Below are 17433 nucleotides of genomic sequence, written 5' to 3'. Positions count from 1 at the left end.
GCCTTCGTCCTTTTAATTTGAATGAGACACCCATTTTCTGAAGGAAGCCTTGCTTCCAACAGCTTTTCTCCTCTCGGCTTGTTATCCACACCTGCATTGTTTCGGCCCTGGTGGCCCACAGAAGATAGCAAAAAATGCTACCATGTATGCATATTATGTTGATTCTTTTGTATGGATTTTAATTGCAAGCTGTTTTGGAGGCTAATCTAGGATGGATGTGATGTGTAAAACAGGGGCAGGGAACCTGCAGCCCTCAAGATGTTGCTGGACTACAGCTTCCATCATCTGTGGGCATTAGCTGTAAGTGCTGGCGCTGATGGGAGTCAAAAGTCCAACAGCAGATGGAGGGCCACAGGTTCCCCACTACAGGGAACGTAAAATAAATACTTGATTCAGAAGGCAATACAGTGGTACCTCGGGTTAAGTACTTAATCCGTTCCGGAAGTCCGTTCTTAACCTGAAACTGTTCTTAACCTGAAGCACCACTTTAGCTAATGGGGCCTCCTGCTGCTACCACGCTGCCGGAGCACAATTTCTGTTCTCATCCTGAAGCAAAGTTCTTAACCCGAGGTACTATTTCTGGGTTAGCGGAGTCTGTACCCTGAAGCGTATGTAACCTGAAGTGTCTGTAACCCGAGGTACCACTGTATACAGGTGCAGCATCCTGAGCCAGAGCAAGTATCTAAAAGCATGAACTGATGTCGCACTTGTTCTGCTTCCACACACAGACTCCCCCCCCCCCTTAATCTAAGAAGTAGCAGTAGGCGAAGTGCCCAATGCAGAGGCAAACAGCTACCTTCTGTTCATGCGAGGTCAAGCGAATTTCCCAAAACTTCTGTTAATCATGGTATGCACACTCAGATGAGTGTAAAGCAGGGGATCTGCTCCTAGAAAGAGGGACTTATCTCTTTAACCAGAAACACCTCCATGGCTCACTGCAGTCACTTAGATATGAACATTTACATAACCATGTGTTGAGACTGTTACCATCCCTATATAACGTCACAGTTCCTTGTGAGAATGACAACCCTCAGAGAATATTTCCACCTGGAGTAATGTGCCCAGTTCTCACCCCGGCCCCCGGTTTAATGAATGTGTGCGGGGGACGGGGACGGGACGGACCAAGATGATCAAGGGTCTAGAAACCAAGCCTTATGAAGGATGGGTTGAGGGCAGTGTTAGAAACTGAGATATGAAAGCTAGGAGCTAAATGGCACCTTAAACCTAGGTTATGGGCGCAACAACAGAATGTCTAGGCACGCTTTTTAAATAACAAGAATGCAAGGCTGAAAATGAACTGCAGCTAAAATCTTATATTCATTTTTCACATGGTCTAATCCTTCCCCTGCTCAGCCCCCTAATATTCTTAAGAGGGTCTCTTTTCCAGTCTTCAGAGTGTAGCTGGAAGTGGGGAGGCAGAAGAAGGTCCTCCTTTCCTTCGACTCTGCAGTTTTAATCTGAAATCTTAGGTGCAGAACTGCGCCCAGAGCTCAGAAGCTGCTCCCGCTAATGAAATTCCCTGTCACAAAATGCACCTAGAACAATGCGAGTTTTGAACACTGGTTGAGGGAACTGGGTATATGCAGCCTGGAGAAGAGAAGGTTAAGAGGGGGCATGATAGCGATCTTCAAATATCTAAAGCCTATTTTCTACTGCTCCAGAGGGTAGGACCTGAACCAATGGATTCAGATTACAAGATAGGAGATTCTGATTAAACATTAAGAATGACTTTCTGACATCAAAAGCTGCTCAATGGTGGAATGGACTATCTCTGAAGGTGGTGGCCTCTCCACTGGAGATTTAACGGAGGTTGGATAGTCATCTGTCAGGAATTACTTAACTGTGATTCCTGCATTACAGAGGGTTGGACTAGATGACCCTTGGGGTGCCTCCCAACTCCTATGAATCTATTATAAACTCTATAATACACCACAAATGTATATCTGCAAGCTTCCTGGGCCCTGCTTTACTGCGCTTGGTTAGCAGGCCTGTTGAGTCACACGCCGCACTGCTTTTGCAGGATACAGATCCTTCTGTTACTCTGCAGGTGGCGAGATTCCTGAATGCGGTTATCTCACACGCAAAAACCACCAAAAACAACAACAACATCAAAATCTAATCGGACAGTTATGATGAGAGTGCATGTCGGATCTCGTCTTCAGTTTTCCTTTTCTGTGAACCGTCCCTTGGAGCTCTCCGGGCCACATCCTGTTATTTGGCTCTGCCCAATGACCCACCCTTGCATCGCAGTGTTCACCTTCTGTTGTCAGATATTTCGGTTTTTAAGCCTTTGTGCTTTTTTATGTTTGTACATATTTTATGGGCTAATAGCCGTAAATAAATAAATGTAAATGTAAATGTATCTGCAAGCTTCTTACCTCTACTTGTCTGTGGTATGATTTAGATGATTCCAAACCCATGGTCTGGTATTATGTTGTAGTGTAGAAAAACAAACATGGGATTCATGCACTCTCTCAACCTCCTCATGCAATGTTTTCTTCAACTTACTTCCAGGATTTAGCAAACTGTAAGTCTGCCCACAAGCCACTGTGGACCAGAGGAGACTATTTTTAATGCACATGTTGTTTAGCTCTTGTCATTCACATGTTTTTTATTTCTCTCTTACTGTTTTAGCATTTTGCAAGAGACAATGAAGAGCGAAAACAAGCTCTCATCTTCCATGTAAAAGACAAATCATTTTCCTTCTGTGGAAACCTAATGAACTATTTGGGCTCTGTACACACTACACCTTTAAAACACATTTGAAGCACATTTCCCCCCTTCAAAGAATTCTGGGCATTGTAGTTTCCCCCTGACAGTGCTACAACTCCCACTCACCTTGAAACTAGTGCGCCCAGAATTCTTTAGAGGGGGGAAATGTGCTTTGAATGTGCTTTAAAGACATAGTGTGCACTCAGTCTTGAGCTAGAAAGAATTGTTTCCTTGCATAACCCATAGTTAAAAACAGAACTAGGGTAACACAAACTATAATGCGACTTACTTGTTTCTGCAGGTGATTTTCTGATCACAAACACTGCCCCCACCACGGTCTATTGCTCCATATACATATCACTGCTTACAGAGTCCTCCTTGCCTATGGTGAGGCTTCTCCTTGCATAGAGAGATGCACCTTTTCATCAAAAAAGCAGCAAAAATACACTTAATAGGTGGCCCTGTGCACACAGTAGAGTTCAACAAGGAACTGCTGTACCAGGGCCACATGCGTGGCACATACACAAAAATTGCTTTCCTTGCCAACCCATTAACTGCAAGGCTGAAGGAGACAGTTTGGCTATGAAATGTTCCCTGGCCTCTTGGATTCAGGCACAAATAAAATCAGGTCTATTTATAGACCCTTTTCTGCAATTACTGCACTCAAAGTAGGTTGTCAACAGATATAAAGGCCCTTGTAGGAGATGGAGTGGGAAATAAAATGTACTATACAATAAGCAGGCAACTTGAAGGCCGTGGGGTTGCTGTAGCATTTGTGGATACAGCTAAGTCAAAAGCATGTGGGCTTCCCTATAATAAAAAGATCTACACACCTACCTGCCATTCTTGTACTGTGCTGTTGCCAGTCTCAGTAAATTCAAAATGAAACATCACATATGCTACAGTAGATTATTTGCACAGCAGCCATGTTTCAGAGATCAAATCCTGGCTCAGTCAGCCCAGGAGCATCAGCTCCTTCACTCTTCCCCTTTCACGAGCACCAGAGCAATCACACAAACAAGCTTCCTGTTTCCTGAGAAGCAAGAACTATTTTGGGAGACAAAAAACCCAGGATCCAACCCTGGTTTAAAGCTTGCTTCCAAACCCTGCCTCCATTAACTGTTATCTTCCAGTTTGTACATAATGGAAAGCTTGTGTTAAACCAGGAAGCTGCAATTGTTTTGCTGTTCATGCAAGCAGAGGAGTGAACAGGGGTAAATGCAGGTATGTGCCGTGTCGCACAGTCTCAGGACTCACGCCCAGGGGATCGGCTGCCACTCAACTCCTGGGATTGTTCCATGCCATCCCTCAGCCCCAACTTTACCACCACTATTGTGTAGTCTTTAGGGCAAGGTCCATAGCTCAGTGGCAGTGCATCTGCTCTGCATGCAGAAGGTGCCATCTCCAGGTAGGACTGCTAGTCACTGTGGACAACGCTGAGCTATACAGGCCAGCCAAGTCTCGTTCAGTGTTCCTATGCTCCTATGTAGTCTGGCCATTTGGAGTTTGCAGTGGGGGGCTGGAGATTGTGCGCATGTGGATATGGGGTGGGGGTGGGAGTGGAATTGCATGCCTTTCAAAAGAAAATGGATGTCACGAATGATTTTTAAAAATGTGGGTGTTTAAACATTTATTTTATATCTATATATATTTCCACAAAATGTTCACAAAAAGTATTCAAACTCAAAAAAGGAATTAGCCTTGAGTTGAATACAGAGATGAAATGTACAAGATAAATGAGCAGGCAAAACTCGAAGCTATTTTCTTTTTACTTCAGATTGAAAAAGGCGAACAGTTCAACTGTCCAGTTTAAATAAAAGTTTTGCTTAGACATACAGTGTTTCATGAATACAATGCTGGTAATCTGAGGCAAAGTAAATACCTCAATTTCTCCTTCATGCTTTTTTTTCTTCGATGTTGTCTTCTGTTAAGAAATATACTGTTTACAAAATGAAACTCGAGCAGTCCAGGAAAAGCTAATTTTCCATTAAAATTTATGAAAACCATAAATTGAGGCAAACCTAAGATTCCCAACGGAATCAAGATTATCTTCCCGCTACCACCACATTAAAATAATCACATGCTTATTGGAACACCAAACTCTGCATCCCGACAGAACATTTGTTTCCAACAATGAGGGTGATTCTTTGAAGAAGAAAAATTAAATAATGATAAAAATAATAACAACAACCCTTCAGTGTGGTTAAGTAATACAGATCGATGTATTACACATTTGTAACAGCGTTTGATAACAGCAGCTAGTAATACTGGATTACTATAATTTAGAATTTGTTCCCAAAGCAGTGAAGGTAGGCCTACACAGTTATAAAACATTTTTAAAATTCAAAATAAATACTTTTCAATAATGCATAATGTACTTGCAGCAAATTATAGTAACAAAAATATTGTTGATAAAAACTGATCAGAACAGAATATGGATCTAAAATTGAAAACATTGACAGGTTAACATTCTTTTTCCTTTAAGCTTAGTGTTTTTGAGCATCAGGGTGGGCTAGGTTGTGTTTCCCTCCTCCATTTCCTTGGAAGTTAAATAAATGCTTTACCATCAAGAGTGTGTGTTTTATTAAGTTTTCAGTGATGACAGTTTTTGGTCGTTTTGCATTATTTTACTTAAAAAGCTTTTGCACTAGATCAGTGCTTATTAAAGGTCAAGTTGGTCTGCAATTATAAAAGAAAACATCTAAAAGCTAATATTATTCCTCATAAAAGGATCATCATCATTCTCCAGACTGGATACACTGAACACAGTCTTACATACTGAATACACACACTCACTCACTCACTCACTCACTCACGCAAACACACTTTCCTCTTCAAAGAAAAATGTTACAGTAAAAGTCACTTTACATTCTATCAATTAAAGTGCTCCAAATCCTTTTTGCAAACAATGCAAGTGACTACAAACCTACATGTCCCATTTTGCACTCATCGCATGAACTTCTTGTCAGTCTTAAAACCCACAGCATGGCTGAGCTTAGGAAATGTTCAAATGTTTTTAAAAGGTGGGGGTGGGAGATTTTTGACAAAGAAGTACTTGGATATGAAAAAGGTTTCAGCTCTTTAGACAGCAATACAAATTTATTTCCATTATTGAAGACCGTTTAATTCTTTGAGTGGATTTAAAAATATACCGAAAAAGGAATGAGATAACAAGGGATTATTTTTTTTCCAACTGCCTTAACAGTTCCATTTCTCAAGTTTTGTTTTTTTTTTAAGAAAAAGATACAAAGTTGCAAGGTAAAGGAGAAAAAAAATGGGGATGAAGGCACAAAAAAAGACATAAGGTTTAGAGGAGGTCCCAAACTGTAGACATCACCAATGAACTTGAGATGTTTTCCTTCATGTAGCAAAGTGCTTCCTTCCCTGCCCCCCCTCAAGTAGCTTGGTTTCCTATCAAATAATAATAAAAAACCCTAAGGTTTCTGATGAAAACTAACCTGGAATAACCCTTTTTGCCTGAGAAGATGGCACATCAGAAAGAAGGTGAAGAGTTCATTTTCCACTCGTGCGAGAGGAAATACAAGCTCCAAGTTGACACATGATGCATTTTTTACACTTTATAAACAAGTCTTTGTGCCCCTGCATCTTATCTGCCTTTTTTCCTTCAGAGAAGCAACATGTACAGACACATAAATGTGCTATTAAATCATTTCAATGCTAAGGGGGGGTGGGGGAAGCACACCACAATTTCTGAGCCATATAACTCACTACGTTGTCCGATGTTCAGCTGACAGTTCAGATTATTATTATTTTTAAGCTAGTCCTGAGGGAAAAGGAGGGGGATGTTTCTACAATTTAAATGGCAATGTTATGTAAAAAGTATTAACAAATCCACTATTACAAATGTCAGTTTTCCTATATGGTCGTCTATAGATACACAATAAAATGGTAAATATATGCAAAAATAATTTAAAAATTATCATGCGTGAATTTACTCACTCTCCTTTGAACTTTGGGCTTCCCTCAAAATATAGTATTTTTTTTCACTTTTTTATCCTTTTATTTTAGTTCATTACCAACCCCTTAAACACACTGAATACTACCCCCCCTACAGGTCAGCATAAAAGCTGATGGGAAATATTTATTTTACATTCAAGCTTTTATATCCTAAACAACCCTGTGGTAGCATATAACTTGCCACATAAGTGGCCTTTTGCTGCTCCCTCCTCCCTCCCCCCCTTTTGCCGTTATCAGTCTTCATGATCTGTTCCGTGGCGAGCTGGAAAAAATAAAAACTAAAATGCGTTGCTAATCAACGTTCCCATAGTCTTTTGAGACTCCAGATGAGGTCTGGGGATTCACTGTCCCAACTTACTCTTGTAGCATGAGAGAGATCATTGCACACAGAAGAACAGTCAAAATTGTCAGATAGGAGAACTATCTACAAAGGTCTGGAAGGACCACGTCCCTCTTGTGTTTCCTCTTTTTGCCGTGGAAAAACTGGTGTGATTTGCTGCCTTGGTGCTGTTTGTTCATGACCGAGGTGCCATGGCTTGAATTTGCTGGACCCTGGAAGCCTTTGTTGGAAGAAGTGCGGAATAACCTCGTGGATCCGTGCTGCAAAGAAGAAGACGAGAAAGCCAGTGTGAGCACCCTCGCTACGTACAGGTCGTTTGCTCTCGCAACACATGAGCCACAGTTACATGAGCGGAGAGGCAAGCGGCCCATGGTGCTTCACACAAGGAATGAAGTCACATACAGATCAGGAAGGTTTATGTGAAGTTTCCAGGGCTACTCCAAACTAGCAGCTAGTAGCAGCTTTATAATTAATCTTGCATTATAAGCTACATACGGAATCTCAACAGACTTCTCACCCTTCGGGGGTATATAGAATCTCTTTGAACGCACCTCAATTACTTGCTATTCAAGCTAGTGGGAAAATGCCATTTTTTGAACTACTGACCAATTGTTAAAAGTGATGTCTAAAATTTTGGCTTGGAGTTTTCAAAATCTCAGCACTATTGTGCAACTACTCCAATCATGTTTAAAAAAGAGGAGGAGGAAGAGCAAAAGCACACCCACATTTTAAAGATAAAATGGCATGGCACTGACAGGAAAGATGCAAAAGGCAGTGTTTTTTAATCCCTTTAAAATAATTTCTAGAAAATGCATTTTCATTTCTGTGCTATTGCGCCATCAAATATTTTAAAAAAATATAGGCGAATAAGTAGTAATTAACATAGCTACTTGATTGGAAAAAAATACACAGCTAAAACGATGTTCACTGGAAAGATAATCACAGAATCATAGAGTTGGAAGAGACCCCCTAGGGGTCATCTTTCTAGCTCAATGCCCTGCAATGCAGGAATCTCAATGAAGGTATGCTGTGGTATAGGTGAATGACAATAGCCTCACCCTAATGCACCATTGCACTTGTCAAAACAACACCTCTAAATAAAAATACGCAACAGCCCTAAGGAGATCTACACCTGCGGAGACTGTGTTACTGTTCCATTGATCCCAAAATACGTTTGATTCTCTGTGGCCTAGAAAAAACTGAAGAAGCAAATAAGGCAACCGTTTTAGGATGTTACATAGGTACCCCATAAAATGTGTGTGAACACATCATAACAATTCAAAGCATATACGCAGAACATTCTGTGTCAGGTGCTGATGACTTACAATAGCTGAGCTTTTAGAGTTTTTAATTTTGCACTATTTTTTATCTTAGGTTTCAATTGTACGTCGCTCTGGACAGACATTTGCTCAGAACGATGGCCTAAAAATGTACTTCTCTACATTTCTTCTGTGACCACTGAAACCCCTTTTATAGATCCCTTTCCTATTGCTGGAGAAGTCTTATTTTAGTAGCCTCCTCATTACCATCAATCTCTGAAGAGGCAGGGGCAGAGGGAAGAGACCCCATCCCTCCAGATGTCAACCTCATGGGAAAATATGCTAGCTTGTGTAAGCCTGAGGTTACAGAATTTCTGCAAGCAACAAAATGCTGTACTGAAATCCCGGGCGGGGTGGGGATGCCACTTAAGGATAGTAATGCTGGCAGTGGAAGAAGGAAGGGGACCAAGGTGATTGAGCCCAATGCCCTACCAACCTGGGACTTGTTTACAACACTGGATGCATTCACTGTTTGGCCACTTGGTATTTTCCCACTCAACTGCGTGGATCCCAGTGATATGTCCTGAGTAGCCATTCTGTTTGCTGTAGTTTGGCGGCAGCCCAGCTGTTTAGAGGTTTTGCATGGTGTTCCATCAGACTCCTGTTGGGAAACAGGCATCAGCAGGAACATGTCAGTTAAGGGGAAAGACAGGAGAGGCCAGTTCTTTCAGATGGTCAGCACCTTCAAAACTACAACCAGGTAAGGGACTACTGCTCTCAAAAATAAGACGCGATAAGGGCCCTTTATTGCTCCCAGATCCAGTGACCTATGAGAATCACATGTGTACCAAGGGAATGTTCCCAAATCACATTTCATGTATGTACTATGCAAATATTCTCCACAAAAATGAGCTTTTAAAATGCTGGATTGATGCAAGCATCCATCTAATTATTTTAGACCCACCAACAGCTGCATAAAATGCAATACTTCCCCGCCTTTTCTTTATGTAACTCGCTTTTATCATGTTAGAGAGGCCTAAGGAATTAGCTCTTTTTGCATTTTCTGGAGAATCTGCTTCTATGGAAGCCATGAGGCTAGAGGAGAGAGAGCTCTTTAAGACAATCCCAACTCATACACCGTTTCCCCTCTTTTTAATTATCTCAGAGGCTAATGCAAGTCTGGCAAATATTTACTGTCCTGATCATTTTGGCTCATGTCTGGCACCAGGAATGCCTAAGGAGGCAGGTCCTATACAAACATAAATTTCTTTCATATCCTGCAGATGCCAATACACTTTCCAGGAAACCCAGATCTAGAAGGCTAGGCCTGCACAACTACTGACCCACCAGCAATGTACTAAGGGCTGCTGGGAGCTTCAGCATCCATTGGGTTGGTTTTTTGTCCCAGGCAGTGAAAGCTGGAGAATCACCTAGTCTCTGTTGGGCCACCATACACGGCTGGTGAGCTATATGCCTTGCCAGTTACAAGTGCAGCTGTACAAGCACATGCTGCTTATATCAAACCCAAACGACAGAAAGCAAAAGCATCGTATTGAAACCAGATTGAGAAGTACAAGCATCACAGTCCGGGAGATGCTAAGTGTGTGCAAGGGTACACCAGGGAATCCTGACAATTGCCTAATTATTGCGAGCGTTCACTACTGTATGAGTAGTAGGGGAAAGTATATCCCTTTCTGGACATTTTAAACTTCCATCTTGTGGTTTTTGGAATTCCCATGTGAGCAATCAACGCTCACCAAATTTTAGGGCATCCACTGAAACTAACATATATAGTTTCTAAGAACATAAAATAGAAAAGCAGATATTGCTATAATCGCTGGGCTGCATGAACAAAAGTGCTGCTTTAAAGTATGCTTAGAGGTGCTTGCTCTGTATGGTTTTGTTTCATTTTAAAACTTATGTTCCTTGAAGATCAGACTCATATAAACCCCGGCGTCACTAACCACCCTCTGCACTCTTCTCAGAGGACTGCCATGTTCCATCTCCCACTGCCTTGGAGGTTTAGGTGGCTGGGACTGGCAGAATGGCGTTTTTGACTATGGCATCCAGATTTCAGAACTTCTTCTGAAGAAGGCAGACTACTAGCCTTCGCCTTGGCTTTTTATTAATTCGCTACATGCTTTTCTGTTTTGCCAAACTTTAGAACTGTCCTATGCTTTTTTGCCCCTCTCACAGGTTTGTATCTCATTTTTTTATTATGTTTTGTTTTAATTGATAATGTAAGCACAGCCTTCGGGAGCTAAAAGATAAGAATGAGTTTATAACTGGGTGCAAACAAATATCCTTTTGCAACTCTTCACAATTTTGTTTCGTTTTTAAACTGTTTGCTATAAGGATATTGTTTGAGGCAAGGAAAATTCAAAGCTGCCCATCCCTAAATACACAAAACAACTTTGTGGTGGAGGGAGGGAGTTTTCCTGAGCAAAGCAGTTTGATTCTGCCTTTCTCTGCATGAAGACAAAGCAGCAAAGGGGGGGGGGGATACTACTATAAAAAAGACTATTAGAACAATACAAAACAGACAAAAGGAATAACTTATCCAAGTCTGAAATCTTTAACTAAAATGTCCCTTCAACCAGGGCTGTCTTTAGAGCCCTTTTAAAAGCTGGTGTTCCTGGAGGGGTGGGCACATTTCTATGGGGAAGCCATTGCATAACCTGGATGCCACAATTTTAAAAGGTCATTTTTCTTGCTCCCATTAATTGAACTTCTGCCAGCGGTGGTACCACAAGGGGGGCCTCAGAAAACGAGCAATGTTTCTGAATGGGTTCATATGGGACAAGGCAATTCCCAAGATACCATGTTCCCTGACAACGTAGGTTTTTATTTTAAAAGACCAGAGCCACAGCACTTCAAACTGAGCCCGGAAACAGTGGCCAATGACGACAACACAAGAATTACATAATATGGCCTTCCATATAGCTCCAGACAATAGTTTGGCTGCTATATTCTGGACCAGCTGGGGTAACTACACTGCTTCAAAGGAAGCTAGTGTGCATTACAATAATCCAATGGGACAGTGACCAGGGCATGATACTTACTACGTCGCTGGAGCTGGAGAGTGTAGAAGATGACGATGATAAAGGGCCTGATGAAGAATTTGATGAGTGTTTGCTTGGTGTCTCTGTTTTACTTCTAGGTTTCCCTAGTGATTCATTCCCTTCGGAAAGATTATTGTTGCATTTGTCCAACTGCTGGTTGTCTATCAAGGTCACCCCATTACCTGTTAAAAAGTACAGAATAGTGAGCACATAAGCATTCTTTCACAACAACGAAGTTGCTCACAACAGTATAGAGTGTTTTGGATTCCAGGGAATATGTGGTCCAGCCCCACCCAGCATGGTGAATAGTCTGGGGGAAAATGTACACCAGCAGCATAAGGAGGGCCACAAGTTCCCCACTCCTGTGTTAGATGAACACACACTGTGCTCCCTTCTCAGACCAACAATGGGTTGTAAAGGAAATCAGTTTCCACTTTTGCATCATGCTTGCAGCTGAGATGCATTTAGTGCAAAAATGAAATGCAAGACGGGTTTAATTTGTTTCAAAGCCCTGAATGACAATAGGTGTTAAATGGCATTCAGGGCAGCAATCCAGTCATATCTGAGACCGTGGCTTTTAACCAAATAACTCTGTCATGTCTATGTACTACTGAAACCAGTGTTAACACAATGAACACAACTAATGTAGATCTGTTACTCCCCAAGGGATTTCTTCATTACTAACTTTAGCTGGATTGGGGGGTATTTAGTTGAAGCATTGGTCTGATCTAACTTTGCTTCATCCTGACAGAGCTTGTGCAAGGCAGGACAGATTAATAAGATTTGCTACATTAAAGACACACCAAGGCTGGCATAGCATAACTGAAAGAGGATGACATGATGGAAAGCTAAGTGAAATGTTGTCGTTTTAAACTTTAAAACTTGGGAGCATTTTTGCTGGTTGTACACTACTTTTGAGCTTTTGGGAAAGTTGCATAAAGTATTTATGGGTACTAATAAATGACGTAACAAAGATTGCTGTCAGAGACACAGTGCTCCAAGTGCCAATTACAGACATGGAACTTTTCAGTTAATGCTATGTGAAAAGAATTTGCCAAAACCTCTGTTAAAATCCATGATTTGCACAAACAACTCTTTGGCAGAGTGGTTCTCTATAACACATACTACTCCTGGGAGAAAGGCATTATCTCTGTAACCAGAAACACACACTCCTCAGAGACTCATGTTTTGACACATGCTGTATAGAACAGGGACTCTCTGTCAAGGTATAGATATGATCATTTATCTCAATTCATTTTTATTTTTATTCCTCAGTTCTTTACATTGAAATACAGTGGTGCCTCACAAGACGAAAAGAATCCGTTCTGTGATTCTCTTCGTCTAGCGGTTTTTTCGTCTTGCGAAGCAAGCCCATTGACGGATTAGCGTATTAGCGCTATTAGTGGCTTTTAGCGGCTTATCTGCTGATCGGCTCAGCTGATAAGCGGCTTAGAAAAAGGGAGGGGGGAAGGAAAAAAAAAACCCGCAGGAACTCGCAAGGCATTGTTGTATTGCGAAGCAAGTCCATAGGAAATTCATTTTGCGAAGCACCTCCAAAACGGAAAACCCTTTCGTCTAGCGGGTTTCCCGTCTTGCAAGGCATTCGTCTTGCGGGGCACCACTGTAGTCAGCTATCAAATAACCTTTCTGGTCTCTCTGGACCATGATTTTTCTTTTCCTTGCAGGTTTCTCCATCCTGCTTCTCTGTGTCCATCAGTGCAATCTTACACACATTTATTCAGAAGCAAACTCCATTATATCTAGTAAGTGTGTTTAGAATTGGGGCCTAGGTCTATATCAATAAAACAAAGCAACCTTTGCTGAATAGGAGTATTTAGTAAATTGCCTGCAACAGTTCTTTCACCCCTCCAGTGCAACCCAACAACATGTTTTCTTAGAAGCAACTCCCGTGTTCAATGGGGCTTACTTTTAAGTAAACGGGCACAGGGTATCAGCCACAGGTGGTTTGAAAAGAATGGCCAACTGCACTTCTTTCAGCTATCTTTGACACTGTAGTTTCTCCTCTACCTCCTGTTCTCTGCTTTCAATATATCCTAGTCTGGATCATCAGAGTCTGCATGCTTCCATACAGGCTTTATGCTGTTCAGAATATCTGGGAATAGCAGGCCTTGATTTAGTGAGTGGCCAATTTAAGTTTATGCAGCTTTGGTTTTCTTTTTGACTTGTTATGACAACAGAAGGGACTACTGCCAGATCAAGCCTTCAGCAGATTCTGCTGTCAACATTTCAGTCTGCAACTCATGAGGGTTAACAACTTGTTTTAAAATGAGAACTCCCAACTACCGTATGTCATACTCAAGTAGACCCACTCAAATTAATGGACTTAAATCACATCCGCTGACTTCAGCAAGCCTACTCTTGAGAAAAAAATCTGCCAGATACAACCCAAAGTATCTTATACTGCTTATGGAACTTCTATTCTATTTGAGAATGTCACTATTTATTACTCCCTGTGTTCTTTCTACCAAAGTAGTCAGTTATCAAGTCAACTTTTTCTCTCTTGATCATGAACCTATGCTTGCAGGCTTCTTGCCTCTGCTTTTCTGTATCTGTTCATGCAATCTTATATATGTTTACTAAGAAGCAAGCTCCATTATGCCTGAAGCTTTTTGTGCCACTGTCCATAATGCAAATCAAACTTTCTTGAATAGGAAGAAGCTTTTATACCTATATTACAGGCCTCCCTGCCAGGATCTAAAGTGAACTTTTGGCTGCAAGGGTTTTGCAAGCCTACATATAGGAAAATCTTACCATTGCATGACGTCTCTGTGCTATTCTGTATTCCCCATTGCTTTGATATCCAGTCTCTGTATGTTGCGACTTCTTGTGTTACTCTGATAATTCTTCCTAATATACTGTGAACATTTTAAGAGAAAGGAAAGGTTAACTGGATTTTTAAAGGACGGGGGGGGGGGGGGGGAGAGTGACATCACTAATGGATCCAACTTGGGACATATAATGTTTACCTTTCACTTTCATTGTTGGGATAATATTTAGCTATTGGCGATACTGCATGGCTCAGAACAACATATGCATAATCAAAGGCCTGTTTCACTTGCATGGCACCATAAGAACTCCTGCCAACATCATTACCTTAAAAAAAGAAAACATCCATTAGGGTGATTGTTATGGGTAAACATTTTCTCTGAATATAATATGATTTTACACTGCAAAAAGGAAATTAGTCCCAACAAAACAAAACAAGGTAATTTACCAATCAACTGGGATCTAAATATCCCAATAATACAAAATGAAGTAATAAGCAATTTTATTACACAAATATTGCACTTTTATATCACAAATATAAAAACAGTTAAAAACATAACCTGAAATTATTCAACTCAATAAAACAATCCCAAATGCTTTTTGACTTTATGGTCTTCCTCAGTGATCCTTAAGGTGAGGGATATGCATCTACATCTACATCTACATATACAGAGAGATAATTCATCAGCTTTTTGCTTTCCAGCTTCTACTGTACAAGCTGCAGCTACGGAATGGCAATATATTAAAATACACAATATAGATATTTGCAAATTTCACACATTATACACCTAGAGAGAGCATGTGTGTATGTATGTATACAAATATGTGAGCATGTGTATATAAGGTGGGTCACTTTTAGACATATGTGCTATTACTTTTGGCTTATGTATATATATTACTCAACTCTAAAACTCTATATAATATAAACAATTCCAAACAAACATAACCTGAAATTACTCAACTGTAAAATAAACTCAGACACATTTTGGTCTTAGGGTCATCCTTGTGGGTCATCTGTGTTATATATATATATATATATATATATTTGCTTTCGTAGATTTTCACGGGTACAGGAATGCAGGTTTTGGTGTCTTCGGGTGTCTTCCCGTATTTGTGATATAAAATCATTTTTTAATACCAGTTTTATATTACTACATTTTGTACCATTTAGACCCCCAATTTGTTGGGAATCACCTGAAACTAGATTGTACACAATTCAGGAACTACTGCTGCTTTGTTGCATCCTTGGGTTAAAAGTCTCCATAGAAATTATTTACTTTCCTATGGCCTAGTGAAAAGCCCAAATACCTGGTTGCAGTGGGTCTTCAATATACAACATTGATGGTCTATAGCCATCTAACATATTCTTTTGCACTTCATCCTTAGCCACATATGAGCCACCGTCCTTTATTCGGATTCCTGTTTTCAGGTAATTGAAATGACGCCCATATAATTCAAAAAATTCTATTAAAAGGACACCGTAGTTGGCGTTGGGGGTACAAGCATCTTCTCTGGGATGTAGCTATTGGGGGGGGGGGAACAAAAACAAAAAATGATTTTAAAAAATCTCCAGATTCCTTTACAATCCATGTAAACACTAAAATCAATAGTGAAATTAAAGAATCAACCAATTTAATAGCTGGCTCAGGGGACAAAACACAAAAAGATTTGCACATATCCCATCACTCAATTATTTCCAATGCAAAATGCCCCAAGCCTTCCACTCAGACTCTGTGGGAGTCTGGGCAAGTCATTACCTTACTCTGCCCCCTGCCCCAAATCTATAAAATAGAAAATAAATGATCAACCTTCACAGGATTCTTCTGAAGGAGGATTGAAAAGGAAAGTTGCAACATACACACTTAACACACGAAAAAGACCTAACCAGATTGTGAGCGAAGCACACTGAATAGTGAGTGAGCTGAAGCTGGAACCTGGGATATGCAAAACCAGACTAAAACACGTGTCAATATTCTACATATCTGGACAGGCTTTCCTAAACAAAAACAAGCAGGCATGCTGAAAGGAGTGCAGTGAAGACACCTGCCTGATGTCAATAGGAAGGGAGTTCCAAATTGTTAAGTGTTGCCACAATAAAAGATCAATTTCTAACAAAATGCAGAACAAGAATTATGTAGCACCCGTAACAGTGGTAGTTCAGCAGATCATAGCAGCTGAATGGGCGTATCTGGGGTGAGGCTACCTCACCACATTGTTCTGATGTTATCACACTGCTCTTCCTCCTCTGTCTTCTTCCCTCCACACCCTTTTCCTTTATGTGTCTTTGCCTTTTTAGTTTGCAGATAAAAATATCCCCAAAACATCTGGCAGAAATGGTACAAAATAATTCAAAGCAAATAATTAGTTTAAACAAGTGAATGTTTTAGAACTGCTATTACTAGAGCAGTGCTCATTACACTTCAGAGCTATTCTGCTACCCCCAAAAAATTTAACTGCAGTACTAGTTAGCATACTAAGTTCCATTATATGCAATTTTATAGTAATTATTTTATTACAGCCAATGGGTGGACTACAATGTTGTGTACCCTAAAGTGATATTACACTTAAAAGAAGGGAAAGGCCATTCATGACCTAGCATATCATAATTCCTCCCAACTTACCTGGAGAAAACTGACGGCCATTAAAAAAAGACTATAAGATCCAATTCCACCTGTGAACACTTCATTCAGGTCCCTCTGCAACAAGAACTGTTTCAATACTAAAACTAGATAGGGCAATACAGGATATTTCTGTGGGAGAAAAAGGAGATGGGAATTAGACTTCCATTTACAGTGGTACCTCAGGTTACAGACACTTCAGGTTACAGACGCTTCAGGTTACAGACTCCGCTAACCCAGAAATAGTACCTCGGATTAAGAACTTTGCTTCAGGATGAGAACAGAAATCGTGCTCTGGCGGCGCGGCAGCAGCAGGAGGCCTCATTAGCTAAAGTGGTACCTCAGGTTAAGAACAGTTTCAGGTTCAGAACGGACCTCTGGAATGAATTAAGTTCTTAACACGAGCTACCACTGTATTCCACAAAGAATATGGGTCTGTGATCTCAGCAGATATTGACAGCTTAATAAGTGAACTGTCACTCAGTGGTGTTCAAAGTACTCATACCTTGCAAGAGAAAAAGGCCCTGCCAATTTATTTGCTGATTTGCTACTTGCTGAAACAACAGATAATGGACTAGCATGACTAGTGGACAAGCCTGTATGGTTCGTTTTCTAGATTCCTTCTCACACTGAACATTAACTTCCAGTTTGCTGACAAAATGTGAAATCAGCCTTCA

The 17433-nt window shown here is 40.7% G+C and overlaps 1 protein-coding gene across 2 annotated transcripts in view; it reads right to left on the bottom strand.

The window, feature by feature from the left end:
• Positions 1–4463: 4463 nt before the first annotated feature.
• Positions 4464–17433, bottom strand: part of TENT4B (terminal nucleotidyltransferase 4B) — a 50902-nt gene continuing 37932 nt past the window's right edge. Inside the window, exons 6-12 of one of the 2 annotated variants that reach the window (XM_083513629.1) lie at positions 16760–16888; positions 15447–15660; positions 14339–14465; positions 14124–14227; positions 11352–11533; positions 8786–8950; positions 4464–7290 (exon numbers count right to left, since the gene is read on the bottom strand). In XM_083513629.1, coding sequence (XP_083369755.1) covers positions 7111–7290; positions 8786–8950; positions 11352–11533; positions 14124–14227; positions 14339–14465; positions 15447–15660; positions 16760–16888 — 1101 coding nt within the window. In that variant the 3' untranslated portion in view covers positions 4464–7110. The remainder of the gene's footprint in view (positions 7291–8785; positions 8951–11351; positions 11534–14123; positions 14228–14338; positions 14466–15446; positions 15661–16759; positions 16889–17433) is intronic. The other variant, XM_083513630.1, reaches the window with a different exon arrangement.

Source organism: Podarcis liolepis (genome assembly GCF_965112155.1).
Source record: "Podarcis liolepis genome assembly, chromosome: 7".
In the NCBI taxonomy this organism is placed as follows: domain Eukaryota; kingdom Metazoa; phylum Chordata; class Lepidosauria; order Squamata; family Lacertidae; genus Podarcis; species Podarcis liolepis.
Note: the sequence above shows the minus strand (reverse complement) of the source record. Positions and strands in the feature narration are given on the sequence as shown.